This window comes from Ranitomeya imitator, chromosome 5 (genome assembly GCF_032444005.1).
Source record: "Ranitomeya imitator isolate aRanImi1 chromosome 5, aRanImi1.pri, whole genome shotgun sequence".
Taxonomy (NCBI): Eukaryota; Metazoa; Chordata; class Amphibia; order Anura; family Dendrobatidae; genus Ranitomeya; species Ranitomeya imitator.
In genome coordinates, this window is record NC_091286.1 from 2,128,303 (window position 1) to 2,146,250 (window position 17,948).

At 49.4% G+C, this 17,948-nt stretch overlaps 1 protein-coding gene across 1 annotated transcript in view; it reads left to right on the forward strand.

The window, feature by feature from the left end:
- Positions 1-17,948, forward strand: part of ABCC8 (ATP binding cassette subfamily C member 8) — a 434,375-nt gene that overhangs the window by 89,907 nt on the left and 326,520 nt on the right. Inside the window, exon 7 of the mRNA XM_069768187.1 lies at positions 5,981-6,145. Within this exon, the coding sequence (XP_069624288.1) occupies positions 5,981-6,145 (165 nt within the window). The remainder of the gene's footprint in view (positions 1-5,980; positions 6,146-17,948) is intronic.

Genomic DNA, 17,948 nt, shown 5'->3' on the forward strand with positions numbered 1-17,948 from the left:
TATATATGTGCGTCCATCAGCCGGCTGCACTACCGGGTCATAAGTCTCGCAGGCACCGCATCGCGAGAGCGCAAGCGCACCACCCACTAGACACGCCCACATCACGTAATCGCGATGCGGACATGCCCAGCGATGACACGCAAGCAACTCCCACAACCTCGAGCCCACGTGACTACGGCTAGAAGCGGTAACCAGGGTAACGCTGTCACAGGCTGTATAGCCAGGTCGCAGGTCTCACAAGCACCGCACCATAAGAGCGTACGCGCACCATCAGCCCGACACGCCCACACCACATAATCGCGATACGGGCAAATCAAGCGAAGACGCGCATGCAACCCCCAAGCGCGGACCCACGTGACCGCGACTACATGACAGCAGCCTCAATGATATTATTAGAAATTACTGCGGAACCTCATTCAGATATACAGATAATATACAGGATACATATTGGGTCTAACCAAAACCAGCAAAATGGCCGGACCCAATCGCAAAGCAAACCTTATACATATGTAATGAGGCAGTCGGGAGACGATGAACCAAAGATAAATATACAAAATCCATGTATTCTCCATTTCAAAGAAGACCATAATCACAACTACAGTTTCCAAGAACTCCAGTGGTCCGTCCACCGACTGTCACATCAATTACCTATTAGAGAAAACAAAAAATAAAATATGTACAAAAAAGTGTTAAATACATAAAAACAAAACACCAGTGGTGACGCTGCAACACCTCAGAGGAAGAGCAGAACTATTATTTAGAGACACATACCTGTAAATTAAAGACTAAATTCAGACCCCTGGGTTGTAAGGACCCAGCACATAAATCCATCTCATCTCCGTCCTATTCAATAGTGCTAATCTGTCACCTCCTCTTCTCAGGGTAGGGACACTGTCTATCACTCTAAATCGTAATTGGTTGACCGAATGTTTATTGTCTAAAAAATGTTTAGGGATCGGCAAATCAGTTAGTCCTGTCCTGATAGTGCTCCTTTGCTTACTGACACGGGCCTTCACCTCCATTGTAGTCTCACCCACGTAAACCAAACCACATGGGCATACAATCATATAGACTACAAAACTGGAGGTGCAGGTATATCGTTCCTTCAAAAAAATCTTTTTACCCGTATGAGGATGATAGAAAAATTCACCTTTCAGCATATTATTACAGCAAGCACAACCCACGCATGGAAAATTACCATTCCGGGGTGTGCTTAAGGTCTGTTGAATTGAAGCTTTTGATGTCCCAATATCCGATTTTACCAATCTATCACCTAAATTCCGTCCCCTTCGGTATGACATCAGAGGGTAATATCCAAAAGCCGAAACTGACGGTAAACCATGTTGTAAACAGACCAATGTTTTTTTTAGAATCCTATCAACCTGATTGCTAGCTGAATTATACGTTGAAACAAATGGAATACGCTCATGTCACGATTAACACCGTGACCGTCACCCCCACGTCACAGATCGGGGTGACTTTAGGCCAACAGACGGCTATCACATGTGCAGGGGGGCTTATCTTAGTTATCCCTCCACTCCACAATGTGGTGAAAAAACACACACAAGGCTATTGACCTCTTAGTTTACAGCAGGAGCTTATTCTAGGTATCCCACTGCTCTTCAATATACCACGAACTGCAGGGATTTATGCATATCCCACTTACAGTTCCACTTAACACTTGCAGCTCTCTGGCGCCCCCCTTACTCTCAGGTCAGATTAGGTACTGCACCCTGGGTAATTAGTCGCCAGAAAGGCTGCCTGCTATGTACTGGCTATTGGGCACACTGCAGCGACGCGATAAACTACTCCCACTCAGGCAGGAACAATAATTATCAACGCCGCAGTCGCTACAACAACACCCAAAGGCCGGCACACGGTAAGCTGCCACCAGCTTTGATTAAACGGGTCCGAAGCTAACCCAAAACAGTAGCGTAATTCCCTTCAGAAGACAGGGTACGTATTAGAGCATGAAGAACGACTCTAGTATCAAATATTATACTCCGTCAAAAGTTTCAGGCAGTGTTTATAAGAAGTCATTCAGTATTCAGAAACAGTCACATCATCAATCTTATTCAAGAAGTCATTCGTATCACGAATATATGATCGTGCTGAAATAGCATAGGTGCGTAGCACCCGATCCAGGAAAATAGCGGTTTTACTAAACAAGGAACCCTTCCCTGAAACAATTGGTCTCCCGGGAGGGTTAAACAATCCTTATGTATTTTGGGTAGCACATACAGTACTGGTACCACCGGTGCATCAACAATCAAATACTCAGACAGCTTATTTCTATGGACTACACCTTCTCATTTAAAGATTTTTCTGTATTTTCATGACTATGAAAATTGTACATTCACACTGAAGGCATCAAAACTATGAATTAACACATGTGGAATTATATACTTAACAAAAAAGTTTGAAACAACTGAAATTATGTCTTATGTTCTTGGTTCTTCAAAGTAGCCACATTTTGCTTTGATGACTGCTTTGAAAAATATTTAGAATTGAGTCCTCAGTGGTTGATACCTTTTAGTGGCTAACTGAAAAGATGGTAACAAATTGCAAGCTTTCGAGACTACATACGTCTCTTCATCAGGCAAAGACTAAAACAAATTCTGAAGAATCACATATTTATGCACATATTTATCTACTGGCTAACACGGTACCAAGATATATTTCTTTCCTGTATCATGACTGCTTTGCACACTCTTGGCATTCTCTTGATGAGCTTCAAGAGGTAGTCACCGGGAATGGTCTTCACTTCACAGGTGTTCTCTGTCAGGTTTAATAAGTGGGATTTCTTGCCTTATAAATGGTGCTGGGACCATCAGTTGCGTTGAGCAGAAGTCTGGTGGATACACAGCTGATAGTCCTACTGAATAGACTGTTAGCTGCTTTTTTCTTGCCATAATACAAATTCTAAGTAAAGAAAAATGAGTGGCCATCATTACTTTAAGAAATGAAGGTCAGTCTGTCTGAAAATATGGGAAAATTTTGAAAGTATCCCCAAGTGCGGTGACAAAAACCATCAAGCGCTACAAAGGATCTGGTTCACGAGGACCGCCCCAGAAAAGGAAGACCAAGAGTCACCTCTGCTTCTCAGGATAAGTTTATCCGAGTCACCAGCCTCAGAAATAACAGAAGCTCAGATTAGAGACCAGGTCAATGCCACACAGAGTTCTAGCAGCAGACACATCTCTACAACAACTGTTAAGAGGAGACTTTGTGCAGCAGGCCTTCATGGTAAAATAGCTGCTAGGAAACCACTGCTAAGGACAGGCAACAAGCAGAAGAGACTTGTTTGGGCTAAAGAACACAAGGAATGGACATTAGACCAGTGGAAATCTGTGCTTTGGTCTGATGAGTCCAAATTTGAGATCTTTGGTTCCAACCACCGTGTCTTTGTGCGACGCAGAAAAGGTGAACGGATGGACTCTACATGCCTGGTTCCCACCGTGAAGCATGGAGGAGGAGGTGTGATGGTGTGGGGGGGCTTTGCTGGTGACACTATTGGGGATTTATTCAAAATTGAAGGCATACTGAACCAGCATGGCTACCACAGCATCTTGCAGCGTCATGCTATTCCATCTGGTTTGTGTTTAGTTGGACCATCATTTATTTTTCAATAGGACAATGACCCCAAACACACCTCCAGGCTGTGTAAGGGCTATTTGACCAAGAAGGAGAGTGATGGGCTACGCCAGATGACCTGGCCTCCACAGTCACCAGACCTGAACCCAATCGAGATGGTTTGGGGTGAGCTGGACCGCAGAGTGAAGGCAAAAGGGCCAACAAGTGCTAAGCATCTCTGGGAATTCCTGCAAGATTGTTGATAGACCATTCCCGGTGACTACCTCTTGAAGCTCATCAAGAGAATGCCAAGAGTGTGCAAAGCAGTCATCAAAGCAAAAGGTGGCTACTTTGAAGAACCTAGAATATAAGACATATTTTCAGTTGTTTCACACTTTTTTGTTAAGTATATAATTCCACATGTGTTAATTCATAGTTTTGATGCCTTCAGTGTGAATTTATAATTTTCATAGTCATGAAAATACAGAAAAATCTTTAAACGAGAAGGTGTGTCCAAACTTTTGGTCTGTACTGTATGTGGATGTCCCCTGCCCCCATCTATGTGGATGTCCCCTGCCCCCTCATCTGCGTGTATGTCCCCTGCCCCCATCTATGTGTACATCCCCTGCCCTCGTATTCTGTGTGGATATCCCCTGCCCCTGTATCTGCGTGGAAATTCCCTGCCTCATCTACGTGTACGTCTCCTACCCTCGTATTCTGTGCGGATGTCCCCTGCCCCCATCTACGTGTACGTCTCCTACCCTCGTATTCTGTGCGGACGTCCCCTGCCCCATCTATGTGGACGCCCCCTACCCTCGTATTCTGTGTGGACGTCCCCTGCCCCCATCTATGTGGACGTCTCCTACCCTCGTATTCTGTGTGGACGTCCCCTGCCCCATCTATGTGGACGTCTCCTACCCTCGTATTCTGTGCGGATGTCCCCTGCCCCCATCTACGTGTACGTCTCCTACCCTCGTATTCTGTGCGGACGTCCCCTGCCCCATCTATGTGGACGCCCCCTACCCTCGTATTCTGTGTGGACGTCCCCTGCCCCCATCTATGTGGACGTCTCCTACCCTCGTATTCTGTGCGGACGTCCCCTGCCCCATCTATGTGGACGTCCCCTACCCTCGTATTCTGTGTGGACGTCCTCTGCCCCATCTATGTAGACATCCCCTACCCTCGTATTCTGTGCGGACGTCCTCTGCCTCCATCTATGTGGACGTCCCCTACCCTCGTATTCTGTGTGGACATCCCCTGCCCCCATCTATGTGGACGTCCCCTACCCTCGTATTCTGTGTGGACGTCCCCTGCCCCCATCTATGTGGATGTCCCCTACCCTCGTATTCTGTGTGGACGTCCCCTGCCCCCATCTATGTGGACGTCCCCTACCCTCGTATTCTGTGTGGATGTCCTCTGCCTCCATCTATGTGGACGTCCCCTACTTTCATATTCTGTGTGGATGTCCTCTGCCCCCATCTATGTGGACGTCCCCTACCCTCGTATTCTGTGTGGACGTCCCCTACCCTCGTATTCTGTGTGGAGGTCCCCTACCCTCGTATTCTGTGTGGACGTCCCCTACCCTCGTATTCTGTGTGGACGTCCCCTGCCCCCATCTATGTGGACGTCCCCTACCCTCGTATTCTGTGTGGACGTCCCCTACCCTCGTATTCTGTGTGGACGTCCCCTACCCTCGTATTCTGTGTGGACGTCCCCTACCCTCGTATTCTGTGCGGACGTCCCCTACCCTCGTATTCTGTGCGGACGTCCCCTACCCTCGTATTCTGTGTGGATGTCCTCTGCCTCCATCTATGTGGACGTCCCCTACTCTCATATTCTGTGTGGATGTCCTCTGCCCCCATCTATGTGGACGTCCCCTACCCTCGTATTCTGTGTGGACGTCCCCTACCCTCGTATTCTGTGTGGAGGTCCCCTACCCTCGTATTCTGTGTGGACGTCCCCTACCCTCGTATTCTGTGTGGACGTCCCCTGCCCCCATCTGTGTGGACGTCCCCTGCCCCCATCTATGTGGACGTCCCCTACCCTCGTATTCTGTGTGGACGTCCCCTACCCTCGTATTCTGTGTGGACGTCCCCTACCCTCGTATTCTGTGTGGACGTCCCCTACCCTCGTATTCTGTGCGGACGTCCCCTGCCCCCATCTATGTTAACGTCCCCCACCCTCGTATTCTGTGCGGACGTCCCCTGCCCCCATCTATGTAGACGTCCCCTACCCTTGTATTCTGTGTGGGCGTCCTCTGCCCCCATCTATGTGGATGTCCCCTACCCTTGTATTCTGTGTGGGCGTCCTCTGCCCCATCTATGTGGATGTCCCCTACCCCAACTACAGTATGTACCCCTATCTGTGTCCCCTGTGCTCGGCTCCTCATTGCCCTCCTCTCCCACAGGCGGAGTTTTTCGGGGTTTCCTTCATTTCATCGCAGGAGTTTCTGGAGAACGCCTATGTCCTGGCTGTGCTGTTGTTCTTCGCCCTCCTGCTGCAGAGAACCTTCCTCCAGGCCTCATATTATGTCGCCATAGAGACCGGGATCAACCTGCGCGGAGCAATACAGGTGAAGGAAGGGAGAGGTCCGAGGGAGCACGGGTGGAGGGGGGACCAAGGGAGCACAGGTGGTTGAAGGAACATGGGTAAAGTGGGATCCGAGGGAACATAGATAGATGGGGGTCCGAGGGAGAGCAGGTGGTGGAAGGCAGCATGGATGGAAGGGGGTCTGTGGAAGGGCAGGTTGAGGGGGGGTCCGAGGAAGCACAGCTGATGATAGGAAGCACGGGTGGAGGGGGGTCAGAGGGAGCGCAGGTGATGGGAGGAAGTGCAGGTGGTGGGAGGCAGCATGGATGGAGGGGGTCCGAGGGAGCGCAGGTGGAGGGGGTCCAAGAGAGCGCGGGTGGAGGGAGGGAGTGTGGGTGGAGGGGGTCCGAGGGAGCACAGGTGGTTGGGAGGGAGTGCAGGTGGTGAGGGTTCTGAGGAAGCGCAGGTGGTGGGAGGGAGCGCGGGATGGAGGGACTGCGAGTGGAGGGGGGTCCATGGGAGTGCAGGTGGTGGGAGGGAGCACAAGTGGAGGGGGTCTGAGGAAGGGTAGGTGGTGGAAAGGAAAATGAGTGGTCCAAGTGAGCATGGGTGGTGTAGGGTCCAATGAAGGGCAGATGGTGGAGGGGTGTCCGAGAGAGTGCGGGTGGTGAGGGGTTGAGGGAATGCGGGTGTAGGGGGTCGGATGGATTGCGGGTAGGGGGGATCCAAGGGAGCGCAGATGGTGGGAGTTAGTAGGGGTGGAAAATGGTTTGAGGGAGCGAGAGTTGTGGGGGGTCCGAGACAGGGCAGAAGATTGGTCAGGGAGGAGGTGATGATAGGGCTTGGGGCAGGGGCTCAGTGTATCCTGGGCACTGATGAGGCCTGTGTCTTATGGTGACAGCTGGCACCAGTGTGTGGCACTTTCACTGCCCATGTGATGTGAAGATTTGTAGCAGGGGCCTTGAAGATAAGGAGATGCCTCTGCTGCTCATATAAATAGTATTACTAAACCAGTTGGGGACCACCTATAGAGATGGAGGAGAGGGCCATAACCAGAAGTAACTGGGTTGATACCAGAGAACACTACAGTAACAACAGGACATCCACATTAAGCTAAAGACTGTGAGAGCAGGAGAGGCCCGGACTAGTAGTGGGGACGGGAGGTCAGGGAGGTGTCCCCCCAAAGATCAGCAGATAAATATCACACCCCCTAGAGATCAGCAGATAAATACCACACCCCCCAGAGATCAGCAGATAAATACCACACCCCCAGAGATCAGCAGATAAATACCACACCCCCCAGAGATCAGCAGATAAATACCACACCCCCCAGAGATCAGCAGATAAATACCACACCCCCAGAGATCAGCAGATAAATACCACACCCCCCAGAGATCAGCAGATAAATACCACACCCCCAGAGATCAGCAGATAAATATCACACCCCCCAGAGATCAGCAGATAAATACCACACCCCCAGAGATCAGCAGATAAATATCACACCCCCAGAGATCAGCAGATAAATACCACACCCCCCAGAGATCAGCAGATAAATACCACACCCCCCAGAGATCAGCAGATAAATATCACACCCCCAGAGATCAGCAGATAAATACCACACCCCCAGAGATCAGCAGATAAATACCACACCCCCCAGAGATCAGCAGATAAATACCACACCCCCAGAGATCAGCAGATAAATACCACACCCCCAGAGATCAGCAGATAAATACCACACCCCCCAGAGATCAGCAGATAAATACCACACCCCCCAGAGATCAGCAGATAAATACCACACCCCCAGAGATCAGCAGATAAATACCACACCCCCCAGAGATCAGCAGATAAATACCACACCCTCCAGAGATCAGCAGATAAATACCACACCCCCCGAGATCAGCAGATAAATACCACACCCCCAGAGATCAGCAGATAAATACCACACCCCCCAGAGATCAGCAGATAAATACCACACCCCCCAGAGATCAGCAGATAAATACCACACCCCCCAGAGATCAGCAGATAAATACCACACCCCCCAGAGATCAGCAGATAAATACCACACCCCCAGAGATCAGCAGATAAATACCACACCCCCCAGAGATCAGCAGATAAATACCACACCCTCCAGAGATCAGCAGATAAATACCACACCCCCAGAGATCAGCAGATAAATACCACACCCCCCAGAGATCAGCAGATAAATACCACACCCCCCAGAGATCAGCAGATAAATACCACACCCCCCAGAGATCAGCAGATAAATACCACACCCCCAGAGATCAGCAGATAAATACCACACCCCCCAGAGATCAGCAGATAAATACCACACCCTCCAGAGATCAGCAGATAAATACCACACCCCCAGAGATCAGCAGATAAATACCACACCCCCCAGAGATCAGCAGATAAATACCACACCCTCCAGAGATCAGCAGATAAATACCACACCCCTAGAGATCAGCAGATAAATACCTCACCCCCAGAGATCAGCAGATAAATACCTCACCCCCAGAGATCAGCAGATAAATACCACACCTCCAGAGATCAGCAGATAAATACCACACCCCTAGAGATCAGCAGATAAATACCTCACCCCCAGAGATCAGCAGATAAATACCTCACCCCCAGAGATCAGCAGATAAATACCACACCTCCAGAGATCAGCAGATAAATACCACACCTCCAGAGATCAGCAGATAAATACCACACCCCCCAGAGATCAGCAGATAAATACCACACCCCCAGAGATCAGCAGATAAATACCACGCCCCCCAGAGATCAGCAGATAAATACCACACCCCTAGAGATCAGCAGATAAATACCACACCCCCCAGAGATCAGCAGATAAATACCACGCCCCCCAGAGATCAGCAGATAATTTCCACACCCCCAGAGATCAGCAGATAATTACCACACCCCCCAGAGATCAGCAGATAAATATCACACCCCCTAGAAATCAGCAGATAAATACCACGCCCCCCAGAGATCAGCAGATAAATACCACACCTCCAGAGATCAGCAGATAAATACCACGCCCCCAGAGATCAGCAGATAATTACCACACCCCCCAGAGATCAGCAGATAAATATCACACCCCCTAGAAATCAGCAGATAAATACCACGCCCCCCAGAGATCAGCAGATAAATACCACACCCCCAGAGATCAGCAGATAAATATCACACCCCCTAGAAATCAGCAGATAAATACCACGCCCCCCAGAGATCAGCAGATAAATACCACACCCCCAGAGATCAGCAGATAATTACCACACCCCCCAGAGATCAGCAGATAAATACCACGCCCCCCAGAGATCAGCAGATAAATACCACACCTCCAGAGATCAGCAGATAATTTCCACACCCCCAGAGATCAGCAGATAATTACCACACCCCCCAGAGATCAGCAGATAAATACCACACCCCCAGAGATCAGCAGATAAATACCACGCCCCCCAGAGATCAGCAGATAAATACCACGCCCCCCAGAGATCAGCAGATAAATACCACGCCCCCCAGAGATCAGCAGATAAATACCACACCCCCAGAGATCAGCAGATAAATACCACGCCCCCAGAGATCAGCAGATAAATACCACGCCCCCCAGAGATCAGCAGATAAATACCACACCCCCACAGATCAGCAGATAAATACCACACCCCCAGAGATCAGCAGATAAATACCACACCCCCCACAGATCAGCAGATAAATACCACACCCCCAGAGATCAGCAGATAAATACCACACCCCCCAGAGATCAGCAGATAAATACCACACCCCCTGAGATCAGCAGATAAATACCACACCCCCAGAGATCAGCAGATAAATACCACACCCCCCAGAGATCAGCAGATAAATACCACACCCCCCAGAGATCAGCAGATAAATACCACACCCCCCACAGATCAGCAGATAAATACCACACCCCCAGAGATCAGCAGATAAATACCACACCCCCAGAGATCAGCAGATAAATACCACACCCCCCACAGATCAGCAGATAAATACCACACCCCCCAGAGATCAGCAGATAAATACCACACCCCCCAGAGATCAGCAGATAAATACCACACCCCCCACAGATCAGCAGATAAATACCACACCCCCCAGAGATCAGCAGATAAATATCACACCTCCAGAGATCAGCAGATAAATACCACACCCCCCACAGATCAGCAGATAAATACCACACCCCCAGAGATCAGCAGATAAATACCACACCCCCCAGAGATCAGCAGATAATTACCACACCCCCCAGAGATCAGCAGATAAATACCACACCCCCCAGAGATCAGCAGATAAATACCACACCCTCCAGAGATCAGCAGATAAATACCACACCCCCCAGAGATCAGCAGATAAATACCTCACCCCCCAGAGATCAGCAGATAAATACCACACCCCCCAGAGATCAGCAGATAAATACCACACCCCCAGAGATCAGCAGATAAATACCACACCCCCCAGAGATCAGCAGATAAATACCACACCCCCCACAGATCAGCAGATAAATACCACACCCCCAGAGATCAGCAGATAAATACCACGCCCCCCAGAGATCAGCGGATAAATATCACACCTCCAGAGATCAGCAGATAAATACCACACCCCCAGAGATCAGCAGATAATTACCACACCCCCCAGAGATCAGCAGATAAATACCACACCCCCCAGAGATCAGCAGATAAATACCACACCCCCCAGAGATCAGCAGATAAATACCACACCCCCCAGAGATCAGCAGATAAATACCACACCCCCCACAGATCAGCAGATAAATACCACACCCCCAGAGATCAGCAGATAAATACCACACCCCCCAGAGATCAGCAGATAAATACCACACCCCCCACAGATCAGCAGATAAATACCACACCCCCCAGAGATCAGCAGATAAATATCACACCTCCAGAGATCAGCAGATAAATACCACACCCCCAGAGATCAGCAGATAAATACCACACCCCCAGAGATCAGCAGATAATTACCACACCCCCCAGAGATCAGCAGATAAATACCACACCCCCAGAGATCAGCAGATAATTTCCACACACCCCAGAGATCAGCAGATAAATACCACACCCCCAGAGATCAGCAGATAAATACCACACCCCCCAGAGATCAGCAGATAAATACCACACCCCCCAGAGATCAGCAGATAAATACCACACCCCCAGAGATCAGCAGATAAATACCACACCCCCCAGAGATCAGCAGATAAATACCACACCCCCCAGAGATCAGCAGATAAATACCACACCCCCCAGAGATCAGCAGATAAATACCACACCCCCAGAGATCAGCAGATAAATACCACACCCCCCAGAGATCAGCAGATAAATACCACCCCCCAGAGATCAGCAGATAAATACCACACCCCCAGAGATCAGCAGATAAATACCACACCCCCAGAGATCAGCAGATAAATACCACACCCCCCAGAGATCAGCAGATAAATACCACACCCCCCAGAGATCAGCAGATAAATACCACGCCCCCAGAGATCTGCAGATAAATACCACCCCCCCCAGAGATCTGCAGATAAATACCACCCCCCCCAGAGATCAGCAGATAAATACCACACCCCCCCCAGAGATCAGCAGATAAATACCACCCCCCCAGAGATCAGCAGATAAATACCACACCCCTCAGAGATCAGCAGATAAATACCACACCCCCTGAGATCAGCAGAGAAATACCACACCCCCAGAGATCAGCAGATAAATACCACGCCCCCCAGAGATCAGCAGATAAATACCACGCCCCCAGAGATCAGCAGATAAATACCACACCTCCAGAGATCAGCAGATAAATACCACACCCCCAGAGATCAGCAGATAAATACCACACCCCCCAGAGATCAGCAGATAATTACCACACCTCCAGAGATCAGCAGATAATTACCACACCCCCCAGAGATCAGCAGATAAATACCACACCCCCAGAGATCAGCAGATAATTACCACACCCCCAGAGATCAGCAGATAATTACCACACCCCCCAGAGATCAGCAGATAATTACCACACCCCCCAGAGATCAGCAGATAAATACCACACCCCCCAGAGATCAGCAGATAAATACGCCCCCCAGAGATCAGCAGATAAATACCACGCCCCCCAGAGATCAGCAGATAAATACCACACCCCCAGAGATCTGCGGATAAATATTACGCCCCCCCAGAGATCAGCAGATAAATACCACGCCCCCCAGAGATCAGTAGATAAATACCACGCCCCCAGAGATCAGCAGATAAATACCACACCCCCAGAGATCAGCAGATAAATACCACGCCCCCCAGAGATCAGCAGATAAATACCACGCCCCCAGAGATCAGCAGATAAATACCACGCCCCCCAGAGATCAGCAGATAAATACCACGCCCCCCAGAGATCAGCAGATAAATACCACGCCCCCAGAGATCAGCAGATAAATACCACGCCCCCCAGAGATCAGCAGATAAATACCACGCCCCCAGAGATCAGCAGATAAATACCACACCCCCAGAGATCAGCAGATAAATATCACCCCCCAGAGATCAGCAGATAAATACCACGCCCCCTGAAATCAGCAGATAAATACCACGCCCCCAGAGATCAGCAGATAAATACCACGCCCCCTGAAATCAGCAGATAAATACCACGCCCCCAGAGATCAGCAGATAAATACCACGCCCCCCAGAGATCAGCAGATAAATACCACGCCCCCCAGAGATCAGCAGATAAATACCACGCCCCCAGAGATCAGCAGATAAATACCACGCCCCCAGAGATCAGCAGATAAATACCATGCCCCCCAGAGATCAGCAGATAAATACCACACCCCCCAGAGATCAGCAGATAAATACCACACCCCCCAGAGATCAGCAGATAAATACCACACCCCCAGAGATCAGATAATTACCACACCCCCCAGAGATCAGCAGATAAATACCACACCCCCAGAGATCAGCAGATAAATACCACACCCCCCAGAGATCAGCAGATAAATACCACACCCCCAGAGATCAGCAGATAATTACCACACCCCCAGAGATCAGCAGATAAATACCACACCCCCAGAGATCAGCAGATAAATACCACACCCCCAGAGATCAGATAATTACCACACCCCCAGAGATCAGCAGATAAATACCACACCCCCAGAGATCAGCAGATAAATACCACACCCCCAGAGATCAGCAGATAAATACCACACCCCCAGAGATCAGATAATTACCACACCCCAGAGATCAGATAATTACCACACCCCAGAGATCAGCAGATAAATACCACACCCCCCAGAGATCAGCAGATAAATACCACACCTCCAGAGATCAGCAGATAAATACCACACCCCCAGAGATCAGCAGATAAATACCACACCCCCAGAGATCAGATAATTACCACACCCCCAGAGATCAGCAGATAAATACCACACCTCCAGAGATCAGCAGATAAATACCACACCCCCCAGAGATCAGCAGATAAATACCACACCCCCCAGAGATCAGCAGATAAATACCACACCCCCAGAGATCAGTAGATAAATACCACGCCCCCAGAGATCAGCAGATAAATACCACACCCCCCAGAGATCAGCAGATAAATACCACACCCCCCAGAGATCAGCAGATAAATACCACACCCCCAGAGATCAGTAGATAAATACCACGCCCCCAGAGATCAGCAGATAAATACCACACCTCCAGAGATCAGCAGATAAATACCACACCCCCAGAGATCAGCAGATAAATACCACACCCCCCAGAGATCAGCAGATAAATACCACACCCTCAGAGATCAGCAGATAAATACCACACCCCCCAGAGATCAGCAGATAAATACCACACCCCCAGAGATCAGATAAATACCACACCCCCAGAGATCAGCAGATAAATACCACACCCCCCAGAGATCAGCAGATAAATAACACCCCCCCCCCAGAGATCAGCAGATAAATACCACACCCCCAGAGATCAGCAGATAAATACCACACCCCCAGAGATCAGCAGATAAATACCACACCCCCAGAGATCAGCAGATAATTACCACGCCCCCCAGAGATCAGCAGATAAATACCACACCCCCAGAGATCAGCAGATAAATACCACACCCCCCAGAGATCAGCAGATAAATACCACACCCCCAGAGATCAGCAGATAAATACCACACCACCCAGAGATCAGCGGATAAATATCACGCCCCCAGAGATCAGCAGATAAATACCACACCCCCTGAAATCAGCAGATAAATACCACACCCCCAGAGATCAGTAGATAAATACCACACCCCCAGAGATCAGATAATTACCACACCCCCAGAGATCAGCAGATAAATACCATACCCCCAGAGATCAGCAGATAAATACCACACCCCCAGAGATCAGCAGATAACTACCACACCCCCAAAAATCAGCAGATAAATACCACACCCCCCAGAGATCAGCAGATAAATACCACACCCCCAGAGATCAGCAGATAAATACCACACCCCCAGAGATCAGCAGATAAATACCACACCCCCAGAGATCAGCAGATAAATACCACACCACCCAGAGATCAGCAGATAAATACCACACCCCCCAGAGATCAGCAGATAAATACCACACCCCCAGAGATCAGCAAATACCACGCCCCCAGAGATCAGCAGATAAATACCACACCTCCAGAGATCAGCAGATAAATACCACACCCCTCAGAGATCAGCAGATAAATATCACCCCCCAGAGATCAGCAAATAAATACCACACCCCCCAGAGATCAGCAGATAAATACCACGTCCCCCAGAGATCAGGAGATAAATACCACACCCCCCAGAGATCAGCAGATAAATACCACGCCCCCAGAGATCAGCAGATAAATACCACGCCCCCAGAGATCAGCAGATAAATACCACACCCCCCAGAGATCAGCAGATAAATACCACACCCCCAGAGATCAGCAGATAAATACCACGCCCCCAGAGATCAGCAGATAAATAGCACACCCCCCAGAGATCAGCAGATAAATACCACACCCCCAGAGATCAGCAGATAAATACCACGCCCCCAGAGATCAGCAGATAAATACCACGCCCCCAGAGATCAGCAGATAAATACCACACCCCCCAGAGATCAGCAGATAAATACCACACCCCCAGAGATCAGCAGATAAATACCACACCTCCAGAGATCAGCAGATAAATACCACACGCCCCAGAGATCAGCAGATAAATACCACACCCCCAGAGATCAGCAGATAAATACCACACCCCCAGAGATCAGCAGATAAATACCACACCCCCCAGAGATCAGCAGATAAATACCACACCCCCAGAGATCAGCAGATAAATACCACACCCCCCAGAGATCAGCAGATAAATACCACACCCCCCAGAGATCAGCAGATAAATACCACACCCCCCAGAGATCAGCAGATAAATACCACACCCCCCAGAGATCAGCAGATAAATACCACCCCCCAGAGATCAGCAGATAAATACCACACCCCCCAGAGATCAGCAGATAAATACCACACCCCCAGAGATCAGCAGATAAATACCACACCCCCAGAGATCAGCAGATAAATACCACACCCCCCAGAGATCAGCAGATAAATACCACACCCCCCAGAGATCAGCAGATAAATACCACACCCCCCAGAGATCAGCAGATAAATACCACACCCCCAGAGATCAGCAGATAAATACCACACCCCCCAGAGATCAGCAGATAAATACCACACCCCCCAGAGATCAGCAGATAAATACCACACCCCCCAGAGATCAGCAGATAAATACCACGCCCCCCAGAGATCAGCAGATAAATACCACGCCCCCCAGAGATCAGCAGATAAATACCACACCCCCAGAGATCAGCAGATAAATACCACACCCCCCAGAGATCAGCAGATAAATACCACACCCCCCAGAGATCAGCAGATAAATACCACACCCCCCAGAGATCAGCAGATAAATACCACACCCCCAGAGATCAGCAGATAAATACCACACCCCCCAGAGATCAGCAGATAAATACCACACCCCCAGAGATCAGCAGATAAATACCACACCCCCAGAGATCAGCAGATAAATACCACACCCCCAGAGATCAGCAGATAAATACCACACCCCCCAGAGATCAGCAGATAAATACCACACCCCCCAGAGATCAGCAGATAAATACCACACCCCCCAGAGATCAGCAGATAAATACCACACCCCCAGAGATCAGCAGATATATACCACACCCTCCAGAGATCAGCAGATAAATACCACACCCCCCAGAGATCAGCAGATAAATACCACACCCCCCAGAGATCAGCAGATAAATACCACACCCCCAGAGATCAGCAGATATATACCACACCCCCCAGAGATCAGCAGATAAATACCACACCCCCCAGAGATCAGCAGATAAATACCACACCCCCCAGAGATCAGCAGATAAATACCACGCCCCCCAGAGATCAGCAGATAAATACCACACCCTCCAGAGATCAGCAGATAAATACCACACCCCCCAGAGATCAGCAGATAAATACCACACCCTCCAGAGATCAGCAGATAAATACCACACCCTCCAGAGATCAGCAGATAAATACCACACCCCCCAGAGATCAGCAGATAAATACCACACCCCCCAGAGATCAGCAGATAAATACCACACCCCCAGAGATCAGCAGATATATACCACACCCCCCAGAGATCAGCAGATAAATACCACACCCCCCAGAGATCAGCAGATAAATACCACACCCCCCAGAGATCAGCAGATAAATACCACGCCCCCCAGAGATCAGCAGATAAATACCACGCCCCCCAGAGATCAGCAGATAAATACCACACCCCCAGAGATCAGCAGATAAATACCACACCCCCCAGAGATCAGCAGATAAATACCACACCCCCAGAGATCAGCAGATAAATACCACACCTCCAGAGATCAGCAGATAAATACCACACGCCCCAGAGATCAGCAGATAAATACCACACCCCCAGAGATCAGCAGATAAATACCACACCCCTCAGAGATCAGCAGATAAATACCACACCTCCAGAGATCAGCAGATAAATACCACACGCCCCAGAGATCAGCAGATAAATACCACACCCCCTGAGATCAGCAGATAAATACCACACCCCCCAGAGATCAGCAGATAAATACCACACCCCCAGAGATCAGCAGATAAATACCACACCCCCAGAGATCAGCAGATAAATACCACACCCCCCAGAGATCAGCAGATAAATATCACGTTCCTCAGAGATCAGCAGATAAATACCACACCCCCCAGAGATCAGCAGATAAATACCACACCCCCAGAGATCAGCAGATAAATACCACACCCCCAGAGATCAGCAGATAAATACCACACCCCCCAGAGATCAGCAGATAAATATCACGTTCCTCAGAGATCAGTGGATAAATACCACCCCCCCCCAGAGATCAGCAGATAAATACCACACCCCCAGAGATCAGTGGATAAATATCACGTTCCTCAGAGATCAGCAGATAAATACCACACCCTCAGAGATCAGCAGATAAATACCACACCCCAGAGATCAGCAGATAAATACCACACCCCCCAGAGATCAGCAGATAAATACCACACCCTCAGAGATCAGCAGATAAATACCACACCCCCCAGAGATCAGCAAATAAATACCACACCCCCAGAGATCAGCAGATAAATACCACACCCTCAGAGATCAGCAGATAAATACCACACCCCCCAGAGATCAGCAGATAAATACCACGCCCCCAGAGATCAGCAGATAAATACCTCACCCCCCAGAGATCAGCAGATAAATACCACACCCCCAGAGATCAGCAGATAAATACCACGCCCCCAGAGATCAGCAGATAAATACCACGCCCCCAGAGATCA